Here is a 22,307-nt window from a genome sequence, read left to right as displayed (position 1 = left end):
AGATCCTGAGGCTGAAGGCCTGGGGACCAGGAGTGCAGCTGTCTGAGGGCAGGAGAAGATGGACAGAGAATGTGCCCTCCTCTGCCCTTTTGTTCCTTTCAGGTCCTCCAAGGCCTGGATGAGGTGCCCACATCAGTGAGGGCATCTGCCTCACTCAGTCTTCAGATTCAAATGCTAATCTCTCCAGAAACACCCTTACAGACACACCCAGCAATAGTTACCAGTTATCCGGGCAGCCCGGAGCCATGTCAAGGTGCCACGTAAACTAACCATCATGCGGCCCCTCAGATCCCGTGGCTGTGTCTGTCTGGTGTAGCCGTCGCTGGTTCTGGCTGTGCAGGTGCAGGGGAGGGGTGGGCTGTGGTCCCGAGCACGGGGTCCTCACCGCGCCTGTTGCCCAGCATCTGTTCCCTGGCTGGGAAGTATCAGGAGGTGAGCTACGTAGCAAAGGAGGGATATTTGTTGCGAAGGCAGGGAGGACAGATAGCAGAGAGAGCGTCGCTGTCCTGCATTTGGAGTGCACTCTGCAAATGGGCCACAAATCATCTAAGGGGATTATTAGTTATACCTGTAAGACATTATTCCAATCTGCCCATCTAGAGGAGGGAAAAAGAATAGATACTTGTCAAAATTGGTGTGAATAGGAGTCTTGGCAGGGAAAGGAAATAATTAATGTTCTCCATTAATTCGAGACATTACCCCCAGACATACACGGCCCTTCATAACTGTCAGAACCTCTCTCCTCCCCATCATGGAGCAGCCGCACCATGGTGACAGATGAGGGCCACCTTGAAGTCACACGGCATCTCTGTCCTTGGGTCTGCGTCGTCAAGACCCCAGACCGAGCGTGGGCAGCTAGGTCAGTTCCCCAGCAAGCGTGCTCAGCTGCAGGGACCTTCTAATATTTCCTTAGGGGCCAATGGCCCTGAGCTCCTGGGGTTGTTCTATCCATCAACACCATGGTCATCAGTTTCAGGAACTAAAGAATTATTTAGGGTTCCTTGTCACAGCCCATATTGATAAGTTATGAAATTTACAAATGGCCTTAGAGGTCATCTGGTGCTATTTATTTATTTATTTATTTTGCGGTACGTGGGCCTCTCACCGTTGTGGCCTCTCCCGTTGTGGAGCACAGGCTCCTGACGCGCAGGCTCAGTGGCCATGGCTCATGGGCCCAGCCACTCTGTGGCATGTGGGATCTTCCCGGACCGGGGCACGAACCCATGTACCCTGCATCGGCAGGCGGACTGTCAACCACAGCGCCACCAGGGAAGCCCCTGGTGATCTTTTTTATTTGATAGAAAAAAAAAAAACCCAAAACACCTGGGACTTGGAATGGTAAAAACAGTTCCTCAGAATCACAGCCCATTAGTGGCAACACAGAGGGTAGACCCCAGGTCTTCTGATGTCTGATTCAGTGGTTTTCAGCCCTTATTCCTATGATTGGCCCAGAGTCATTGAAGGTCACGTGTAATGTGACCTCTATGGTGATGAGGCTAAAAAGGGAAGCCAAAGAGACGGATGCCTTTGGTGAGAGGTCAGATTGATAAGAGTGCAGCCTGTGGATGGCAGGTGGGAGACAGACTTGCCTAGAAATAGCTCAAGGTGCAGATACGGAGGGTCCTTGACAAGAAAGTTTCCAAAGGGCCCCCACATCACAGGAAGCACTCTTGCCCTGCCCGGGCAGAGGCGTTGCCCTCTGAGCACAGGGCTCCTAACCCTCCCCTTCCAGCTCCTGCCATAGCTGAGCACCCGAGCGGCACTGCCTCCCCTGATGCTGAAGAGCCAGGCCGTGCTCTGCAACGTGGGCACTGACTCCGGCGTGGCCTGCATGCCAAGGGCTGCTTGGCTTCGTGGGCATTTTGCCTGGAAGTGAATATAAGGATTTCACAAATATTAACGAACAGTGATAATTAGCATCACTGCCATGCAGCCGTGCCCTTGGGGACTAACATGGGGAGAGGACAAAGGAGAGAAGAAAAGAGAAGAAAGAGAACAAGCAGGAAAAGTCAGGCTGCATCAGGACCTCGTCTGCAGAAATACGGCTGTGCTCTTCCTCCAAAAAGCCTGGAAATAACCACACTGAAATAACCCTGTTGGTTCAGAGTGCAAATAATAGGGCTGCTTTCGGTGCCCTGGGCCGTCCACAGCATTTCAGAAGGTGCATGTCCTATCTCTGACCCACTGGGATTTCGGGCCCTTGAGCCCCTGCTGGGTTTCCCCGCGGGGGGCTGCAGTGCTGACCCCTCACTCGGCCTCTCACCCTGTTCTCCCAGAGAAGACACAGCTGGTGCGCCTGGAGCTCCAGGAGAGCAGAGCCTGGGGACCACTCTTGACCTTCGTCCAGGAGGGTCCTACAGCCAAGGGCCACACCTTGCTTGGGACCCAATCACCGCCTCTTGCTGAATGTACAGGTGTGAGTGTGGGCACAGCCCTGGGGCCTGATGCGGGCCTTTCTGTGGGCGGGGCGAACAGGGGCCGCAGGGCTTATCATCCAGACCAGCGCACTACCGAGACAGAAGGTGACTGTCGGTAATTACGCTGGGAAAACAGGTGTCAACTGGGACTGTTCAGGCAAATCTAACAATACACTCACCCACCTATAAAAATAACAAAGGCGTTTTTGGCATTACTGTGCAAATCCCCAGGGAACTGAGCCCTTGCAGGTGGTGTGGAAGGAAAGTTTTAACTCCCCCCAAAGCAAGTGAGAAGTAAAGCATTCGCTCTGATGTTGCTCTATTATTAGAAATAATTTCCAAGAGAGAGGGGGTGGGGAAGGAATGGTTGGGAGTTTGGGGTTAGCAGATGAAAACTGTTACATATAGGATGCATAAGCAACAAGGTCCTGCTAATCATAAACTGTAATGGAAAAGAAAAAATAGAAATAATTTGAAGGTTTTGGACTCCACCTGGCCCCCCACAGATTCTGACCCTGGAGGGCTTGCCATGGGCTCAAAAAGTCAGGTGGCTAAAGGGTCCTCGGGGAACTGGTCGGATATCCGCTAGCTGTGTCGGCCCCGGGCATTTCCATTTCTCCAAAATACAGTTTTGCTTTGAGAAACGGGGTCTGGGTAACTAGTGGTGCCTGTGTAGGCTGATGCCGGCAAGGTCAGGTCAAACTGTCTGAAGACATATATAAACGAAAGAAGCACTATCTCTCTCAGCTCCTTCTCAGCTTTTTTTTTTTTTTTTTTTTTTTAGTTTATTTAGAATAAAGCACAGAACTCATTTCACTATGTAGTTGTTAACAATGAAATAACCCTGTTGGTTCAGAGTGCAAATTATAGTAATAAAAGTGGAAAACATGTAACAAATAAAAACTTTTCAAATGTCCTTAACATTTTGTCAGTACCATAGCTGTGTAAGCTCTGCTTTTGAAAGTGATGGATTTTTTTTTCTTCAACCTCTACATTTTGGTCTGAACTATTTATGTCTGTTTATATTTAGATACTTTATAGAATATAAATGTTAGCTACATTTTTAATCCAAGTCAGCCAACCTGTTCTCCAAATGGATTCAAGCTTCTGTCCTCAGCCATTTGTCTGCCTGTGTATGAAATCCCAGCTTTCTGACTTCTGCATCCTCTTTCTCTCTGTATCTCTCTGTCTGTCTGTCTGTCTGTGTCCATCTCCTCTCTTCTCTCTCTGGCACACATTCTGAACTTTCATTTAAAGAGCACGGGCCGCATCCTCGCTGGTACCCTGGTTGTTTCTCTAGCACTCACTCGGGTCCCTTCCCTGTGGGTCAACAGTATCATCTAGATTCCAAAAATCTCTGATTTGTGCTGATTCTTCCTATACCTCATGAACCCATCTCAGAGACAGAATATAAGGAAAACCAAGCCAAGGGACTTCCTTGGCGGTCCAGTGGTTAAGACTTTGCCTTCCAATACAGGGGGTGCGGATTCGATCCCTGGTAGGGGAGCTAAGATCCCACATGCCTCGCAGCCAAAAAACCAAAACAGAAGCAATATCGTAACAAATTCAATAAAGACTTTAAAAATGGCCCACGTCAAAAAAAAGAAATCTTAAAAAAAAAACCCAAAAAAGAAGCCAAGCACACATCTTCACTGTGCTTTGGAAAGAAGTTGCTCTAGCCTTTATGCTCTGCCTGAGGATCTGGGCATCCCTGTGAGGAAGGGCAGTAGACAGTGTCCGGCCTGGTCCCGGTGTCCTTACCTTACACTGCTTCCGGGCCCCCTTTCCGGGCATCACCTACAGGCAAGATGAATGCAGGTCCTTCACAGAGGCCAGGGACAGTCAGCAGAAGGCCCAGCGCACTCTGAGCTGTGCAAGCTTTCTGGCTACTAGGCCGAGTGTCTTCTCTGCAGAGTCAGCCTGCCGACCCACACGGGGAACTGGCCCTTGGAAAGCGAAGGCCACAGGAGTCCTCACTGTGCTAACCGAGGCTGCCATCCTGGTTGTAGATGAGAGTCCCCTGGGAAGGTTGCCGGGGGCTGATGCAGGGCCCTGCCCACGGGAGTTCAGTCACTGTGAGCACGAGCACAAGAGCCTGTCTTTCAAGTGCTCCCTGGTCATCCTGATGGGCGCTTGTGACCCTGGATACCTCCAGGCCCCCTCCCTCTCAGACCTCCCTGCAGAGAGGCTCCTCCACACTCCCTTCTCCCCCCGGCCCCGCCATCGTATCCTCTGCATCTTGGCTTTGGTCCTCCTGGTAAGGAGAACCCAATGTCAGAGTCTGTCTTTCTGGACAGTCCCACTGCACGAGTCACTAGAGTCCTTCCCTTCTCGTGTTATCCCCCGCTGTCCCGTCAGAACATGGGAACCATTTAGGAAACACCCCTGCCAGGGCACCCGTCTGAGCCCCAGCTCCGGGAACATTACTAACGGACTCCTTCCCCCGCTAGACGCCCAGTTAACTGGGACAGTGACTCGCTGATCCCGTCGTTAGCCAGCAGACTGTCAGCCTCAGGGGAGGCAGCCAGCAAGCCAGCCTCCCTCGGGGAAGGTCCCTGAGGCCACAGCCTGAGAAAGGTCGTCAGACCCCAACACAAAGAGCTGCTGTCCCTGCCAGCCAATGAGACACTGACCCGGCGACTCCGTCTCCAAACCAGAATGGCTTTAGCACAATTCAGTTGCTCGTATTAATTAAGGGAAAATGAGACAGTGGGTTCATCACAGTTTTCATTAAGTCCAGTGTGGGGAAGGGATGGGTCTGGGAGTTGGGAGCAGGCAAGGATGGCTAGAGAGCCACTGTCCACACTCCCTGCGTTAATGGCAGGGAGCCCAGAGTTGCTTCTTGCCGGTGGTGTTGTAGGGAGAGGCTGGGGGTGGGGACGGAGAGCGTGCAGAGGAGACCAGCAGAGACGGGAGACTGAGCGAGGAGAGAGGGAAGGCTGGGGGGCGTTCTGGGGTCCAAACCCCCAGCCATCACGTACTGAGTGGACAGATGCTGCGTGTTCAGCCTGAGCAGATGCACAAACAAGGAGGTCAGAGAAGTGAGGGGTGTCATTGCCTCTCCGTGTGCCTGCAGCTGAGAGCGGATGACACCACGCGGGTGGCGAGTGCTGAGGTCCGCGGCTGAGGTCCTGCGAGCCCAGCTATCCCAATGCTGAGCCTCACCCCGGTTCCCAGCTCAAGCATGTTCTAAGGTTTCTGTCCTTCGAAAGAAGGAGGCTCCTGTGTCAGGAGGCGTGTGATGGAGAAGGACACCAGGGGACCCCTAGGAAGCAGGGGCGGCAGCTCCCATCTCCTCTCCCATACCGTCAGTCCTGGCCCCCTCACCATGGGAGATGGGGGACTGGGGTAACCGGTGAGGTTATCTGCTCTGACAGTTAAGCAGGGACAAGACCGTGGCCAACAAGTGAGGGCTGCACTGCTGATTCCCATCACCTTCCCCAGCCACTCCGCTTGGTTCTAAGGGGGCCTCCTAACACCGGACTCTCCATTTCAAGGCAGCCCTGGCACTCAGGTCCAGTTTGGGGCCTGTGGTCAGTACTTACTCAGGCTGAGTCCTCCCATTGCACCAGTCCAGCTGTCTTGGGTCCACAGGGAGAAAGGCAAGACCTGGGTCAGCCTAGGATGCCAAGCCCACATTGTAGGCCACCTTGACAGCCATGAAGCTGAGGTTTTTTTGTTTGTTTGTGTTTTGCGGTACGCGGGCCTCTCACTGTTGTGGCCTCTCCCGCTGCAGAGCACAGGCTCCGGACGCCCAGGCTCAGCGGCCATGGCTCACGGGCCCAGCCGCTCCGCGGCATGTGGGATATTCCCAGACTGGGGCACGAACCCGCGTCCCCTGCATCGGCAGGCGGACTCTCAACCACTGCACCACCAGGGAAGCCTGAAGCTGAGGTTTTGATCTGCCTGCGGCTCATTTTCCGCAGTTATGTTCCATGGGCCAGCATCCTGGAGAGAGAGGGACGAGGGACAGGACTTGGGCGCCCACCCCCATGTGCACTCCTGACAGCGTCTGTCTTGTCCCTCACACCTTCAGGGACAGAAGCAGAGGGAGAGGGCGGCTTCAGACACTCCCTTCCCTTGGCCTCATCTGGCTCCGGACCCCGGGGGCAGGGTTTCCAGCAAATACACAACCTTCCAGTGAACCCACACTTTTTCCTAGGCCTCGTGCACTCCTCACAGGAGTAGGATCAGCTCTTGGATCACTCGGTTGGCTACCCTGCTTTGGCGAGTGGGCGAGAGACTGTTTACTTCCCAGGGTCAATCAGAAAGCCCAGTTGTGATCTAGCAGGTCAGCGTCATGCACGTGGTCGTTGAGGTGTTTGATTCCAAGCTTCCAAGGTCAGCATCAATAGGAATCGTCTGTAATAGCCCCTCTTGCTGGGCAGCAGGGAAACGGATTTCTGGCTTTTCCAGAAGCCCTGCCATGTGAGCCCAGTGCCCCCCGGTGCCTCCATCCCCCACTCCGCCCGCTGCCTTCCTCCTGGCCACAGGTCCCCTTCTCCCGCTTTCTTGCTCATCCGTGTTCTCCTTCCGTGGCCGTTCCTTCCCGATGCGCTCGCCTCCCTGAACCGATGCCTCTTTCCATCCATGGTCCCCCCCTCCGGCTCATTTCCTCTAGGGCGCCTGCCCCCAGGCATGTGCCATAGTGAGTCACTTCCTGACAGGTCTCATGGCAAAAGCTGTGACAGATGCTGGCATTTAACCTCACAAAGCATCTTCCCCAGATAGAGCAGCAGCTTTCCGTGGCTGATGAGGAGGGACAGAGGGGATGGGAGCACCTCGCTGGGCTGCGGGCACCTCCCTGGCAACTTTTAATCATTTCAAAGGGAGAAGCCAGGCAGGGTTTGCCTCCAAATGAGGAAGATTTCTTGAATGATGTGAATAGTCAGGCAAAGGAATAGGCCACCCCCGGAATCATCCCTGGGGACATTCCCACGGAGGGGAAGATATTCTGTCAGGGACAATCATCCAAAAAAGTGGAAGGCTAAATTCTTCGACCCTCCTGGTACTTCCAACTCTATAATTCCAAGGAATTGGCTGAGAAAAAAGAAGGGAAAATTGGGCCAAGAGTGAAGGCTGAGAAACAGCTGGCTCAGAAGGATGAGGATGAAAAGGGAGAAAGAAGAAGTGGGTCAGGAGGAAGCGTCCAGGCTTTACTCTGGACTTCCTCTTTGAGCTCTTCATCCCTGAATGCTTAGTTTCCTTCCGTCTCTAGTAAATCTTTCTGACCCACCCACCAGACCTTACTTAAGGGGTCTAAAAGCAACTACGAATGGAAAAATAGAGCCTGGGGAGAAAAAACATAAAGCACTCCAGGTCTGGCCTCATGACATTGTGGACTATCCAAAGTCAAGGACTTTGCCTTCTACATCCTCTCCACCCCACGGCATCTAGCCCATCACCTCTCTCACTGTTAGGGGTGAGTAAAATAGCCGCTGGTCACATCGGGGACAGCCGGCCGGGCCAGGGACCCTTCTTCCCAGCGGTGGTCTGCTCCTCCGTTTCTGAGATGGCCCAGACCCTGCTCGTGGACGCTGCTCATTCCTTGTGCTCCGTGACTGTTATGTCAGAATATGTGTCCCTGCAGAAGAGGCCGCCCTGTGCCCACAGAACTATGGGGCCGGCTCAGCCCTTCCCCAAGCCCGAGACCTGTGTCTGCGGGGTCCGAGTCCAGGGACCTCCCCCATCCCTGATAAATGGCCCCATTTGTATCCTTGCAGATCTTAATCTTCCTAATACAGTGGATTGAACTTATCTTCTTCAAAGCGCTCCTCCGTGGAAAGAAAGAACCCGCATTTTTTAATATATTTCAGCCAGTGATGCAGAGCCCACTTCCTTTTGCTTCCAGTCATGTTATATTGGGCTGTCCAAATGCATAAGGCAGGGTGATATGCCTCTCGGTTACTGGCTTATTACAGGACCTCTTACCATTAAGCAAAACCGTGGGGCAGACTTGAAGCTTTCTGTTTTGTCAGAAAAAAATAGTCTTGTAGCCTATCTTTTTTTTCAAGTCCCTTTTGAATGTGTCTTCAGAGCCTTTCCCATGGCCTCCAGAGCATCCTGCCTGCACCCTGGGCATCTCGCCTGCACCCCGTCTGCCTTTCTTTCCTTCCTTGCACCAGTGCATCCTTTGTCCTCCTCCTCCCTCCTTTCCTGTCCCCCCTCATGTGGTCCCCCCTCTGCCCCCCGCCCAGTCAGCAGTCTGCCTTCCTAGCAGCTAGCAAAGAGAATTCAAACATTTGTTCCCTCCTGCCCTTTTCTCTGCGGCATGGAATCATGATTTTACATCGCAACCAGAACTGGAGAGGGCAGGGAAAGCATCCCACCTTGCAGTTTCCTAGGTCTCCAGGCCTTTAGCAACCTAGATTTTTTCTGCTTTACAAATCTCACCCAGTATTCAAAGCAATTAAGAAAATAGCATCTCCGTCTCCTTCCATGGACTTGAGGTGAGGACAAGTGTCAACATCTTCCCTTTCTTAGCAAAGAAAGCTGGGTTCGAGTGGGTGCGTGTTTTGCAGTAAGATCACAAAGACCCAGTGGAAAAGTAGCTTCAGGGGTCCACATCCTCAGCGTCAATGGGCCCTGAAAAGCTCTCACCTCCAAAGAGAGGGTGTCTTTTGAGATGCCGGCTCCACGAGGATCTCAACGCAAAGGGCAGGCAGGAAACGTCGCTGACCAGCTGGCCCTTTCGCAGACCCAGATGTACAAGCGAGTAAGAACGGGCTGAGAACAGTGCTTGGTGGAGAGTGTGGGCCCCAGGCCAGCAGCACGGAAATCCTGGGACACTTGGTAGAAACGCAAAACCCTAGACCCACCCTAGACCTACCACATCAGAATCTATCTATCTATAGATATAGATATAACAACTTGGAGGGATTTATATACAAATTAAAATCCAAGAACCACTTACTTTACAAACTAACTTTACAAACTAACAACCACTAACTTGACAAAATTCATTTTCTCACTTAATGAGGTAGTATTATCGTAACGATCCCCATTTTATGTGAAACACTGTTCCTTCCTTCCTCCCTTTTTTTGCTGTCACATAACAGTCCATAAAAGCAGCAGTACAGATAGTGAAGATAAAGTCCCGCATTGCAGAGGGTGGCCTTATTGTCTAGCAATTCCCCCCAACTCCCCCAATTCAAAGACAGGAACTTTGAAAATTTTGAGGAAGATGCTCCAGAGCAGGTGCCTCCTGGGGCCTGGGGTGTGCCCTGCCAGCCCCACTATAGGTAGCTCATTTGTTTGGTTAAGTGCAGGGGGTTTAATTACCTGTGGCAAATACACTGTGGTACATTTTGAAAGAATGATGGAGCCTTAGTAGGAGAGAGCCATCCTTTCCATCCTGTTGTATTTATTTACTGCAAAAAAGGCATGCTGAATCTGGAAAGTCATTTTGGTCTGTCTGATTTTATTGTTGTTTAATACTTAAAACCACTTAGATTGGTCAACCAACATCATTTCAATGAGCGAGGCAATTTTTATCTTTATTAGATGCTCTGAAATAAGTGATTTCAGAATCCCCTTCAACTCTGCGATTCTTTAAGTCTAAGAGAAATAAGGAAAAAAGGGTGAGAGGATGTTGACCTCCTTCCAATGAGCTTTGAGGAATTAGATATGAACCAGCCTGGGTGATTAAATGTCTGCTGGGGTCGACGGTCATGACCAGCACCACCACCCTGAGATCCCAACAAATAGGGTCCCAGGAGGCACCTACTCTGGAGCATCTTCCTCAAAAATTTCAAAGTTCCCATCTGGTGCCTGGGACCAGCATAGGCCAGCAATGCCATTCAGGAGGGACACTCAGATCTCAGACTGGGAAGTGTGAACTTGTCCTAAACGCCACTTCCCCCTTCGCCTCTACTTCTAGCCAGTCCTCACATGGGTTCAACCAGATTCCCAAGATCCTGAAATTCTCACCTGTGGGCTTGTCCTGGGGCCTGTCAACCGGCCTAAGTTCCAGGAGGGTGCCCTGGTAAGTGGATTGCTTGGCTGGCCGACGGATGCACGATTTCCTTCAAAGAATAGCATGAGATTGGGCTCCTAGCTGACTTTGAGTGACTCGGTTTGTTTACATATTTGCCTGGAGCCCCACACCTTCTGGGGTTGGCCTTGATCACCAACATCCAGACACTGAAGGTAGAGCCTGGGTGGGCATGGTGACCTCGGTGGGGCTGGGTGATGGGGGCAAGCAAGGCCCCGAGAGCTGAAAAGCCACTGTCCTGGGAAAGGGGCAGGGTGGTAGGGATACCACAATGCTTCCACATGGAGCAGAGTCAGGATGCCAAAGCAGCGTCCTCATGTCTGCCCATCAGCCCACCCCCAGGACACCCCACTTCCTGTGCCACACCCATCATGGGCCCAGACTTAGTTTGTCGAGCAACCATTGGATCAGCTATGCTTCTACAGGGTGTGAGAAAAGTTACAATGTGTTTTTATCATTCTGAAAACTAATTTTGCTTTCATGCAGGGAGCATAAAAAGGAATCAGGTATCAGGCTTAAAACAAATGCAAATGGATGTACTTTCTCCTCGACCTTTGGGTTGGCTGGGTTTTCACAGGAGCCTGGTGCTTTGACAGCCTCAGGACATTTGTGTTTTAAGACAGAAGGTCTGTCCTCTTTGCAAGCAGAGGGGTCAGATTTTGAAAGAGCGTGTAATAGTGACTGCAAGAAATGTAAATTTTGCAGCCCCAGAGTATTTAGGATCATTAATTGCAAGCTTCACAAAAGCCTGAGCATGAAGCCTCCAGAATGTCCTACAAAGCCAGGTATTACACCCATTGAGTTCCCTCACCCCAGGTTCTGGGGATCTCAGGGTTATTTTATGTTGGCCAATGTTTATTGAGCACCTACTACATAGCAGTCAAGAAGGGCTTCCTCATTCATTCATTCTCCACTTTATCTTCTCCAGAACAGTTTGAAACCAACCAGCTGCTTTGTGTCTGTTTGTATCAAATTGTTAAATGGTCACTTATTCATTCTACAAGTAGTTAGTAGTTTGTACTCTGTGTACAAAGGCATCTCTACATTGTGAAAAATGAAGATGTCCATACTCACATACCCTAAAGTTATTCCCACATTTTAAAAATTATATTATTGATCATGACAATTCTGTTTAAAAATATCAAAGCTTACTAATGTGCCACAGTATTTCATATGTACTCTCTTAATTAATCCTCATAATAATCATGTAAGAAAAATAATAATATGCCCTTCTTATCAAATGGTCTGAAAAGTTCAAGTGACTTGGACAAAAATCCATTGATCCAAGACTCAAGCAGAGAATTTCGTCAAATACTGTGGGGCCAACATAATGTCCAGAATCTTTGACTTGAGGTTCAAACCTCCATTTTATGCCTTTTTGTATTCCTTCTCTTCTAAGCTCTGTGAGTACAGTTATGCCCCTGGTTTCACAGTTTCTTGATTGTCTCTGTCTGTTTCTTTCCTCCCAGATGGCCAGGGCTTTGTGAGTGAGGACGAATACCTGGAAATCTCTGACATCAAACGTGACCAGTCCGGGGAGTATGAATGCAGCGCCTTGAATGATGTTGCTGCCCCTGATGTGCGGAAAGTAAAAATCACTGTCAACTGTGAGTAGACCCACTGTCAGAGAGTTCCAGGGGAAAGGAGGGCATGGGGATTAAGGGGACAAAGAGGTAATGGCAATGTCATTTTCTGATAGACCCTAGTTGTTTCCAGCAGGAAAATACAGTATCAGATTGTTGTGCTTATCACCACCTCCAGGGCCATGGAGTCTTCCTGTGACTCTCAGAACTTTTAGCTAATGGGGAGACTCATGAACTCTGGGCTAGTGTGAAGGCTTGAAGAGATGTTGGGGTAAACACAGTATCTTCAAGCAAGAAGTCCTTTTCCTAAAATACATCATGGTTTAGCTGGGCAGGGGGACGTGCGCAGCAGGTGACTGATGTGCGTCTCACCTGTCTCACGGACTTGCTCTGCATCTCCCTGCAGACCCGCCCTACATCTCCAAAGCCAAGAACACAGGTGTCTCTGTTGGCCAGAAGGGCATCTTGAGCTGTGAAGCCTCTGCGGTGCCCACGGCTGAGTTCCAGTGGTTCAAGGAAGATACCAGGTACCTTGAAAGCGGAAACAGGGCATGTCCGAAGCAGAGCTGACGGATCGTTCCCCACGTGGAAGGAGGGTGATGAAGCCCAGGGGGAAGATACAGCAAAACCAAACTGATTACAGCCTCCATTATAACAGAGTCTCCTTTTAGAACCAGAAACAAAACACAGAGGGAGCTGGGAAGTGGACAAAACTGATGGACCTTGTTTCAGAATCAGATTAGCCGTAGACACGGTGGTCTTCAAGGACTAGGGGGATGTAGCCCTGGAGCGTGGGCGCCCTTCCCTTTCGGCCCCTGATGGAGGCCGCGGTGCTTACAGCTGGCGGGTAGAAGGGCTGGCTTGGTCCGAGGGAAGGGCTTTGTGAGGAGGAGAGCGTGTGCGTGGATCCCTCTGCGGCGTCTGGGCTTCCCCGGGCCCTCCTCTCTGCTGCCTCACTCTGTGTGTGCAACCAAACCCGTCGCACCTCCTCTCTTTTTGCAGGCTGGCCACCGGCCTGGATGGCATGAGGATCGAGAACAGAGGCCACATATCCACACTGACCTTCTTCAACGTCTCAGAGAAGGATTATGGGAACTATACTTGTGTGGCCACGAACAAGCTTGGCAATACCAACGCCAGCATCACACTGTATGGTGAGTGCAGGAGGCCTGGACGTGGGGCTTGGCGGGGCGGGCGCTTCCAGGGACTCGGGCGGGAGGAGGGCGCACCCTGCTTGGCCTGTGTCGGTCCGTAGGGCTCAACCCCCCACCTTAGATGCGAACGCACCTCTACCGTCATTCTCCTGGCACACGGTATGTGGTGTTTGCAAGATAACTGATACCTCCTGGTCTCATGCAAGGTGAGCTGTGCACCTCAGCAAAGGAGTAAACCAAACTCTGAACCAAGTTGCACAGTGGTTACCGTAAACAAGACGGAACCATGGAACAGGTCGATTGTAGTACTGTCTGTTGGTCGGAGGGGTAAATTAGGTATAGTTCTAAGATACCCTCTACAGTAAGAGTCGATGATTCCAGGGGTTATATTAAAATTTTTAAACCAAGTTACCTGCTGCCATCATGATTCTCATGTTGATTGCATGTCACGTTCTCATTCATTGAAGTGAACGGAGCAGGGGGCTTGACTCCTCATCGGGACGACTGCTCTGTCCACAGCTGAGACAGCCATCCCTTCTCTGCAGGTCTCTCCCTCCCACACGGGGGGAGGGGCCTCCAGAGCCCTGAGCGGCCCCTCGGGAGACCTCACCCTCCCTCACTCAATTCTCGCGCTGCTGTGTCCATCTCCTTGTGCAACATTTCACCCCACGGGCCAGGCCCAGCTTGTGGCGATAGTCCGTGTGTGTATGTGCGTGTTTATTTGCTGAGATTCGGTTAGAGGGAAGCGTCTGGTGAATAGGACGAAAAGGTATTCATTTTTCACGTGGACCTCAGACCCTGAACAAGCTTTCAGCATTGACATGAACTAAACTTTGTCCACCAACCATCTGAAATGTGTGATCTATGTCTTTTGTTTTCTCTCTGCATTGTGTGTGCATTTTGCTGTGTGTGTCTTAGAAATAAGCCCCTCATCAGCAGTGGCAGGTGGGTATAGCATGTTCCTTCACTCCTCTGCCTGCCTGAATGCCTATGCTTTTGATTTTCAGCCTCCTTCAAAGACAGGCTTGCCTGCTCCACCTCCTTGGTTTATTTCTCCTCAGTGGCTAGACTTCAGGGGGTTGGTCTGCACAGTTTAGGTAGCAAGCATGTAGAATATGATGGCTTTCACTCATGTACATATGAAATATCGTGATATGTTTCCAGAGAAGGGCTTCCCCCATGCCAAAAGAATAAACTTTGACTTCGTGGCCTTAAGAGGGATGAGTATTCTGCTATTTGTACACAGCAGCAGCGAGGGGAACCCAGCCTAGACACCAAATGGATTACCAGATGATCGTCTCCATGGGGAAATCACACTAGTATGAATGTATAATTCCTCCTGCCCAAGGCAAAAAGGGCTAATGACTTAATTCTGAAAGCTTCATTTAAAAATAGAAGTACTTGGGTCATGATTCAAAATGATCATCATAATATCTACCATTTACCAAGTATTTATCGGTTTCCAGGCATCATGCTAGTTCCGTGCAAGACAGGTTATTAACCCCATTTTAAAGATGGGTAGGAGGTGGACCCAGGAGGCTAAGTGACACTGAAGTTCGCATAGCTAGTGAAGAGGTGCTGATGAGACCCAGACCCAGACCCCTCCTCAGTGCTGGAGGGTTTTCCCAAAGGATGAGGGTGTGGACCACGGGCACACACACACTCTCACGTTCCCTCACGTGCTAGCTGGGGCCTCAGCTCTGCTTCCCGAGTGGAAGCCTCACCCTCCCTGTCTGGAATCAATGTCAGCCACATAGCAAATGGTAACTTTTGAGTTTTCCAGATCTGGAATCAGCTCTGCAGCTGCCCTTTCCACAGCTCTGGATCCGAGACAATCATGGGCCACTGGCTCTGCCCACACCTTGGTGTCTGTGAATGTCCATCCCTAGGTCTTGATAAAACTTAGAAGAAAGGGTGTGGCTGGGTTGCTGCTCTGCCACTGACCCTGCCGTCACCCCTGAGTCAGTGGGGTTGCCCATGGGGGGCCAACAGAAAGATTCCAGGACTGACAGCTAGGTGATCCGGGAGCTTGTCCCTCTGTACCGTCAACTCGGGAGAGAAGCATGTCACAGCCGAGAACAACAGTGCGTGGAGATTAAGGATACATTCGCCGGCTAGGGCTGCCATAACTAAATAGCATAGGCTGGGGGCTTAAACAACCGAAACTTGTTTTCTCACAGTTCTGGAGGCCAGAAGGCCAAGATCAAGCCAGGAAGATCTGTCAGCTGTTTTTGATGAGGGCTCTCGTCCTGGCTTGTAGACGGCCACTTCGTTTGCACATGGCCTTTCCTCTGAGCATGTGCAGAGAGGGAGAGAGAGAGAGAGAGAGAGAGAGACAGAGAGACAGAGGGAGAGAGAGAGAGCTGCGGGGTGGAGGAGGGCTCCCTGGTGTGTCTCCTTCTTAGGACACTAATCCTAGCCAATCAGGGCCCTACCATTATAACCTCATTTGACCTTCATCACTTCCTTATAGGCTGCATCTCCAAATACACATGGGGGGTTAGGGCTCCAACCTATGAACTTGGAGGACACAATTCAGCTCCTAGGAAAGGCACAGCTTCATATCCCAATGCAGCCACAACCACACCAAGCCCGTGTCAACAATTAGCTTGTTTGAACCCATTTTCCACTTCTGTCTCCCCTCTTCCACCTAATCTGAATGCATTCTTTTAAAGGACCATTTGAACATTTATAACCGATCTGCTTATACTCCCCAAAGCCACACAAACAGACACCCTGCATCCCAGGCACACATTTGTGTTTGCCGACAAAGACTGTAAGCTTGGTTTTTAGAGACCCTTTGGACTCTGCACCGTGAACCCATCCCAACATACATTCATGACAGGCCTCTCACACAAACATGTCTTTCCTATGTTTCCTACCTACATGCACAGAACAAAGGGAAATGAGATGAAAGCAGTGTCGAAAGAAAGCAGAAGACACAGGCTATGAAGACAGTGGGCTGAGATGGGAAGTGCTTAGGCAAACTGAGAGACAACACGGGTAGGGTGGGTGATGCTCAAAGATGAATCAGTGGTTGACCTTGACGTGGGATGTTTCTTTCTCACCCACCACCAGTTGCTGCCCCTCCAGAAGCCGCACAGATAGAACAGGTCACCCAGCTGAGTGCCAACTCAAAGTGGCATTTCAGACTGTGCACTTTTCTTAGCCCCGGACCACTGCCGGGACTGGAGAGGCAATGGAAGGTAGAGAATAGACCAGCACGGGGATGGGGAAAACTGAGTTCCAGTCCTGACTCTGGCACAAACCATGCTGCTCTCTGTTCCGTGGTTGCCTGTGAAATATAAGAGCAGAACAAAACAGACTCCAGGCTTCTTTCCAGCTTTCTAAGTCTCTGTTCTGAATTTGAAAAACAAAGGGAAACTAGGGTAAGAGGCAGATCTCCAAAACCTGGCATCCGTAACCTTGGGAATGGCAGCAGGTGCTGTGCCTACTGCAAGCAACTTGCTCGAAGTATCCGTAAGCTTTCTTGAGTGGGTGAGGCATTCGGAGGCCACCTGGGCCCTGGCATCCTGGAGCCCGGCCAGGTCCACACGCAGCAGGGGCGGCCGGGCTCAGCTTGCTGGCCACGGCTCTGCCTCTTGCAGACGCTGCTCACGTTCTCTCAACTTGCCAGCCCATTCTGCTTCCACTGGGTCTTGAGCAAGAGGCCCCATCCCCCTGTCCTTAGGGTGCGAGGAGGGAACATTCTGAACTTCATTACATCCGGCACTGCACAGAGTGTGGGGCACGTAATGAGCCATGTAAACATCTGTATTTCTGTATTACTGGAACCGGCAGGGGAGAGGGACAGAGAAGCCAAACGAAGCCAGAAAGGAGGGGGATGCTGCCGAGAGATAAACAGATTTCTCACACTTTATCTGTGCAATTGCAGCAGTGACACAAAAAGTTACATTAAGAGTTAAGTATCAGGAATGGGGACCGCTCCTAGGAATCTTGTCACTGCAAATGGAAATGGCAAAATATTCTGGTTGATGCAACATCTGGGCTCGGGATTTTTTCCTCAAGGCAAAGCCTCAGCCCCTCAGAGCATCCAGGAAGAAGGCCTACCTCTTGGCCCCTGGAAACTATGAGGACAGAATCTATATTTTCTTTTGCTAATGGCCATTCCTCTAGAGTACATACACATATCAGGCTGGCTCTTCAGACAGGATTTTCATCAACCAAAGGCAGCCGGACCAGCTCTTCTCATCCTGCACCCTGGGCTGCCCTCACCCAGGGTCCCCCACGGAAAGCTGGTTCACGCCCTGCCCCCCACCTGCACTCCTCTATAAAGGCTCCCAACAACCTCACCTTTCCCCCAGGTGGCTCCAGGTGAGACCTGCAGGCTGGGTGCAGGAGTTGAGGATCCTGAATCTCCCTTCCCTTCACCTCCAATCCAGCCCAATCCATGCCTCAGTCTCACAGCCTGTGTCCCTCCGAACACCCAGCCTCCCCTCAGCCCCAGACCTCCCTGGCCCCCAACACCCTGCTTCTGGCTTCTAGGATGTGACTGGCTGTGGCTTTCTTCCCTCTCGGTCTCAATCTGCTTCTAGCCCCTCCACCTTCTGCCCATGGGTGGCATTACAGCAAGAGGAGAAGGGTCTTCTGTGTGTTCAGGCATCTTCAAGAGTTGTATCTTAGCCCACCACTTTGGGTGCTTTAAAAATGCAGATTCCTGGGCCTGATCCCAGACCCATTTCATGAAAATCTCCTGGGATGGTCCTGAGTATGTGCTTTGTAGGCAAGCTCTCCCAGGGAAGCGTAGGCACCCGGGAGCCAGACAGTCTCTGAGCAGCAGTCGGGGGGCTTCCCGGTCTGTGTCCCTAGCACTTTCCTCAATTCTGAGCCACAAGACGCTCTGCTACCTGAATGTCCCAGGGGAATCTCCATCTTTCTCTCCCTGGCACCCCTTCCCTCCTCAAACGTGCACCGTATCTTCTCACCCACCACCTCACTACAGTCTCCACGGCCATTCTGACCCCTTCCTCTCCCTCACCCCACACCTGTCAGCCAGCAGGTTGGAGCAAGCAGGCACCAGCCCTCCCACCACTGCCATCTCACTCACGCCGGGGCAGGGGCCTTGTCTGGCTACGACATTCTCTTACCGGTGGGTGGTCCCCTTGTCTTTGAGAATCTCTCTTCAATCTGCCGCTTCGGGGCCAGGTGGCCCTTCCCAAACTCAGAATAAACCTGTCCACATCCTGCTGAAAACTGCCTCCCAGAAAACCCTTGAAGGCCTTTCCTGCTCTGAGATCAACCTCCCTCGTGGCCCCAAGTTCCCCGCTGCCTTCTCTGCATCCACCATGCTAGACACCCGCCCCGCCCTGCCCGGGATGCCCAATCCTATTGCACAGTCCAGCCTCGACTATGCTGCTTCTGTCCATCAATTCACTGATTCGGCAAATGTTTGTTTCGAGCCTACTGTGTGCCAGGAGTTAGATTTAGGATTTAAGTACAGAGAGGAGGAGAATTCCCAACCTCCTACAAGCAAGTAAATAGACATTTACAATAGAATATAGAATATAAGTACTGCACTAGAGCAGAGAAGAAGCTACTAGCTGGTAGGTGTTAGCCAGAAGGGGCTTCAGACAGCTCAGAACCCTTTGAGGTGAGTACACCTGGAGCTCAGAGAATTTAAGCCATGTGACTGAATCCTTCCCGCAGATAGGAATTCCACCGTAGGAGGACACGTTCACATCCGGTTTTGCACCCAGGTCTGTCTGACCTTAAACCCATGTTTCTTTCTAACCCGTAGGTATACTGTCTCTTCCAGTGTGTTGAAGGGTCACAGAGGGAGGCGTTTGCCCTCTTCTCCGCCTGATAAAATTGTACTTACCCTTTAAGCTTCCACTCAACGGTACCCCGTCCATAAAGTATTTCTGAACCCCATTGAAGAATCACTCACCCATCTTTTGGACTCTCTTGGTAGTTTCCCCTTAGGCTTATATTTTGTTTGTATTTGTTTCCGCACTAAAGGATGTAGCCCTGTATCTCACAATACTTATTGACCACTAAGCACTGGTTGGATTAATAAATGCATCTTCCAGTCAATGGAGCATCCGTTATAGCCTCTTACAGGGTGAAACTCCTCACTGACCAAAGGAAGGCCAAATACTCAAAAGGTCCATAGTCTCCTCCACTGCCCCACAGGGAAGCCAAATCAACAATGCTGACACTTCCCCTTGCATTCCAGCCCCCCTTACATCCCAGTTCTAATTTGAAATTTAGGGTCCCCTCCCGCAGGGTCTTTCTCCCTTGTGAGGGAGGCTATCTCAAACATCCCGACAGACTGTTTAGGAAGGCGTTCATCAAATGATTTCTTCTTGCAGAGACATCAAAAGCTGCACGTGCCTGTCCATTTCCTGCTGATAACGTGTATGATTCTTATTTTCCGAATCCACAATTGAAATCCAGGTGGGAGGGAATGAGTCAGAGAGAAACACCGTCGTTTCTGGCTGACGGCAGCAGCCTCATCATTTGTGTTTTCCCCAACCTGTGAAATGTCAACATATTAGGAAAAAATATGCAGACATTTCACATTTCATTCCTGATGAGGCTCCTTGTCACCGCCTCGCGCCCCTACCCTGCTCCGTCTGAATCGCTGACATCTGGCCGTTAGCCTGAGCATTTAGACTTTAACACAGCACTCGGGCTGTGCTGATGTCAGCACACGCCCCAGCTTCTGGTTTGGCACAGACCAAAGCCCTGCTTTTTTCAGGGTTGTGATGAGCTGACTGGTTTGAACTAACTTCTGATATGAACTTCCTAGGCCTTGGGCTTTGTGGGAGCACAAAGCAGAGATGGCTGCCTTTTTGGCTTCTTTATCCACATGGCTTCCTGGAGCTGCAAAGCCCCGTTCATCTTCCTTGTAGAACAACACAGGGCCCTGTTTTCTGCTGTAATTAAAGGCAACGAAGGAAAAGCTCCCTTTGAAGGGGAATGATGCACCTTCATCAGCCGGCACTGCTGAAAATAGGTTTACGTTTCCCCAACAAGTGTAACACACACATCCTCTAATTAGATTTCCTTGCTTCTCTTTTAATCACCAAAAACATCATTATCCTTTTGGTTCCTCATTAAGAAGGTCACATAGTTCACATTCATATTTATAAAACCCATACAAATTTCAGAACAAAACTGTATCTTCTTAGACTTCAGATGCCTCCTTGATCTCACTGCGCTATCACCAAGTTCAACTCGGCTGTGGGTTTTTTTTTTTTTTCTCTCTTTTCTTTCCTTCATGTGATCACCCTACCACCTGCTATTTTAGTAGAATTACAGCAACACTTTGCTTTCGAACTTCTTGCTGAAGAACTGTGCCTTATTTTCGTTGCAGTCATGGAAAGGAAAAGGGTGACATTTCAATACCTTTCTCACTTGTTATGGACCCTCCATTTTTAAGCTTCAAAATCTCTTGTGAGGCAGGATCCTCATCAGTAAACTTATATAGTTTTCTGGGAGCTTTGTGCTGAGTTTCGGTACTTTGATTTTCAAAATCTGTTCCTCCAGAGGGTGATCAGCCAGCGCATGAGCGCAGCAGCAAACCCTTGCTTCCAGGAGAGCTAGGCCTGCAGGTTAGTTCTATGCTAAACCCTCAACCAAATTTGCTTTTTAAAAGTGTGTAATGTGTAGTATATTTAATTTAACAAAGTAAGTAGCTTCTCCAAAGTGGACTTTATTTTACTCATTTGTTTGTCTGCCTCTTTCTTTATTTACTGTCTTACTGCTGCTGGGCCTCACACGTGGCCGTACCATAAAATCTTCCCTCCCGCCCAGAGTACACGTACTGATTGATTGACCTTTGTGACATTTACCATTTCTGGAATTTATCTCTTGATCATTTCTGTCTCTTTATCTCTTCTTTCTGTGTGCTGAGGACTAACTATTTTGGTCTGCATATGTCCTCAAGGTATTTAGTTGTTATTGTTGTCATTCACAGTTGGTTTTGTGGCTTTGTGTCATCATGTGAGCTTTTCAAAGACGCTCAACTTCAGGAAAGAAGGAAGCAATACGTTTTTAGTGTCGAGGAAGGGAAAAGGAGCGTCTGGAATGAGGGGAAAGGGCATAATTACATGTTCTCACTTTTAGTTTATCCCTGAAAAATATTTAACTAAGGCTGATGTTTGTAAGAGCTATTCTATTAGACAGAGTCACTGTTAGCCATAAATAAAGATTTCTTGAACGTGGTGCTTGCCCACAGGAAGAGTTGGGCTTCTACATGCACTTCCTCAGAATAACTGGCCTTCTTTGGGAAGCCTTTACCTGTGGTTGGAGCCACGTCAGGTCTTGTCAGGAGAGACCAGTCACTTGCTAAGCCAGAGTCACGTTTGCTTTCAGTGGGTGTTTGGCAATTATCTTTAATAATTCAGTATACACAGGGTCTCTTTATTTAAAGCAGGAGCCCCACAAAAGATACTGTTTTAGACACTAGCAGTTATGGTCCTGGTTCTAATTCACCCAATTGTTATTCATCCTTTACTTATACTCAGTGATTTTATGTATCATCTTCACTCATCCTCAGAGCAACCCTGCAAGTATAGAGAAAACCACCTCCGCACATATTTTATACATTAAAAAAAAATGTTTGAGAGCAGTTAACCGTCTCATCTGAAGTCATCCTGCGAGTGACTAGCAGAGCCAGAATTCACATTCAGTTCTCCCTGATTCCTAAATTCACTCCTCTTTGACAGGCAGGGTGCTCTTGAGATGAAAGGGAGGTTGGATTATTTTGTTCCAAAGGACTTTCTTCTCAGAATCTGTGAGGGCTTAAAACATATTTGTGTTTCTTTATTGATTTAGACAAGTACAGAGGAATTCTAGGTCCTATTGGAGGATAGGGGGACTACCCTGGTGGTCTAGTGGTTAAGACTCCGAGGTTCCACTTCAGGGGGCGCGGGTTCGATCCCTGGTTGGGGAACTAAGATCCTGCACGCAGTGTAGCGTGGCCAGAAAAAAAAGCTAATGGAAGATAGAGTGTGTGCAGGCAGAGGCTGTGCCTGTCTTCCTCTTTGGAACAGAGCCTGGCACATGAAAGCACCAGCACGCATTTGTTGAGTGGACAGCATGGCTTCCGAGGCCAGCGTGGGGTCTGCTTCCCTCGTGGACTGGTCCTTTGCACTTGGCCTTGCCACAGAACATGGCTTTGGACTCTCTCATT

At 50.1% G+C, this 22,307-nt stretch overlaps 1 protein-coding gene across 2 annotated transcripts in view; it reads left to right on the top strand.

The window, feature by feature from the left end:
• OPCML (opioid binding protein/cell adhesion molecule like) overlaps positions 1-22,307 on the top strand; it is a gene marked incomplete at both ends in the record, with an annotated part of 1,094,036 nt that overhangs the window by 1,067,535 nt on the left and 4,194 nt on the right. Inside the window, 4 exons of one of the 2 annotated variants that reach the window (XM_082627771.1) lie at positions 11,880-12,017; positions 12,400-12,520; positions 12,996-13,147; positions 14,066-14,092. In XM_082627771.1, the coding sequence (XP_082483897.1) occupies positions 11,880-12,017; positions 12,400-12,520; positions 12,996-13,147; positions 14,066-14,092 (438 nt within the window). The remainder of the gene's footprint in view (positions 1-11,879; positions 12,018-12,399; positions 12,521-12,995; positions 13,148-14,065; positions 14,093-22,307) is intronic. The other variant, XM_082627772.1, reaches the window with a different exon arrangement.

This window comes from Mesoplodon mirus (genome assembly GCF_964341445.2).
Source record: "Mesoplodon mirus genome assembly, chromosome: 7".
NCBI lineage: Eukaryota > Metazoa > Chordata > Mammalia > Artiodactyla > Ziphiidae > Mesoplodon > Mesoplodon mirus.
The sequence above is the reverse complement of the archived record's forward strand: the minus strand, read 5'-3'. Positions and strand labels throughout refer to the sequence as shown.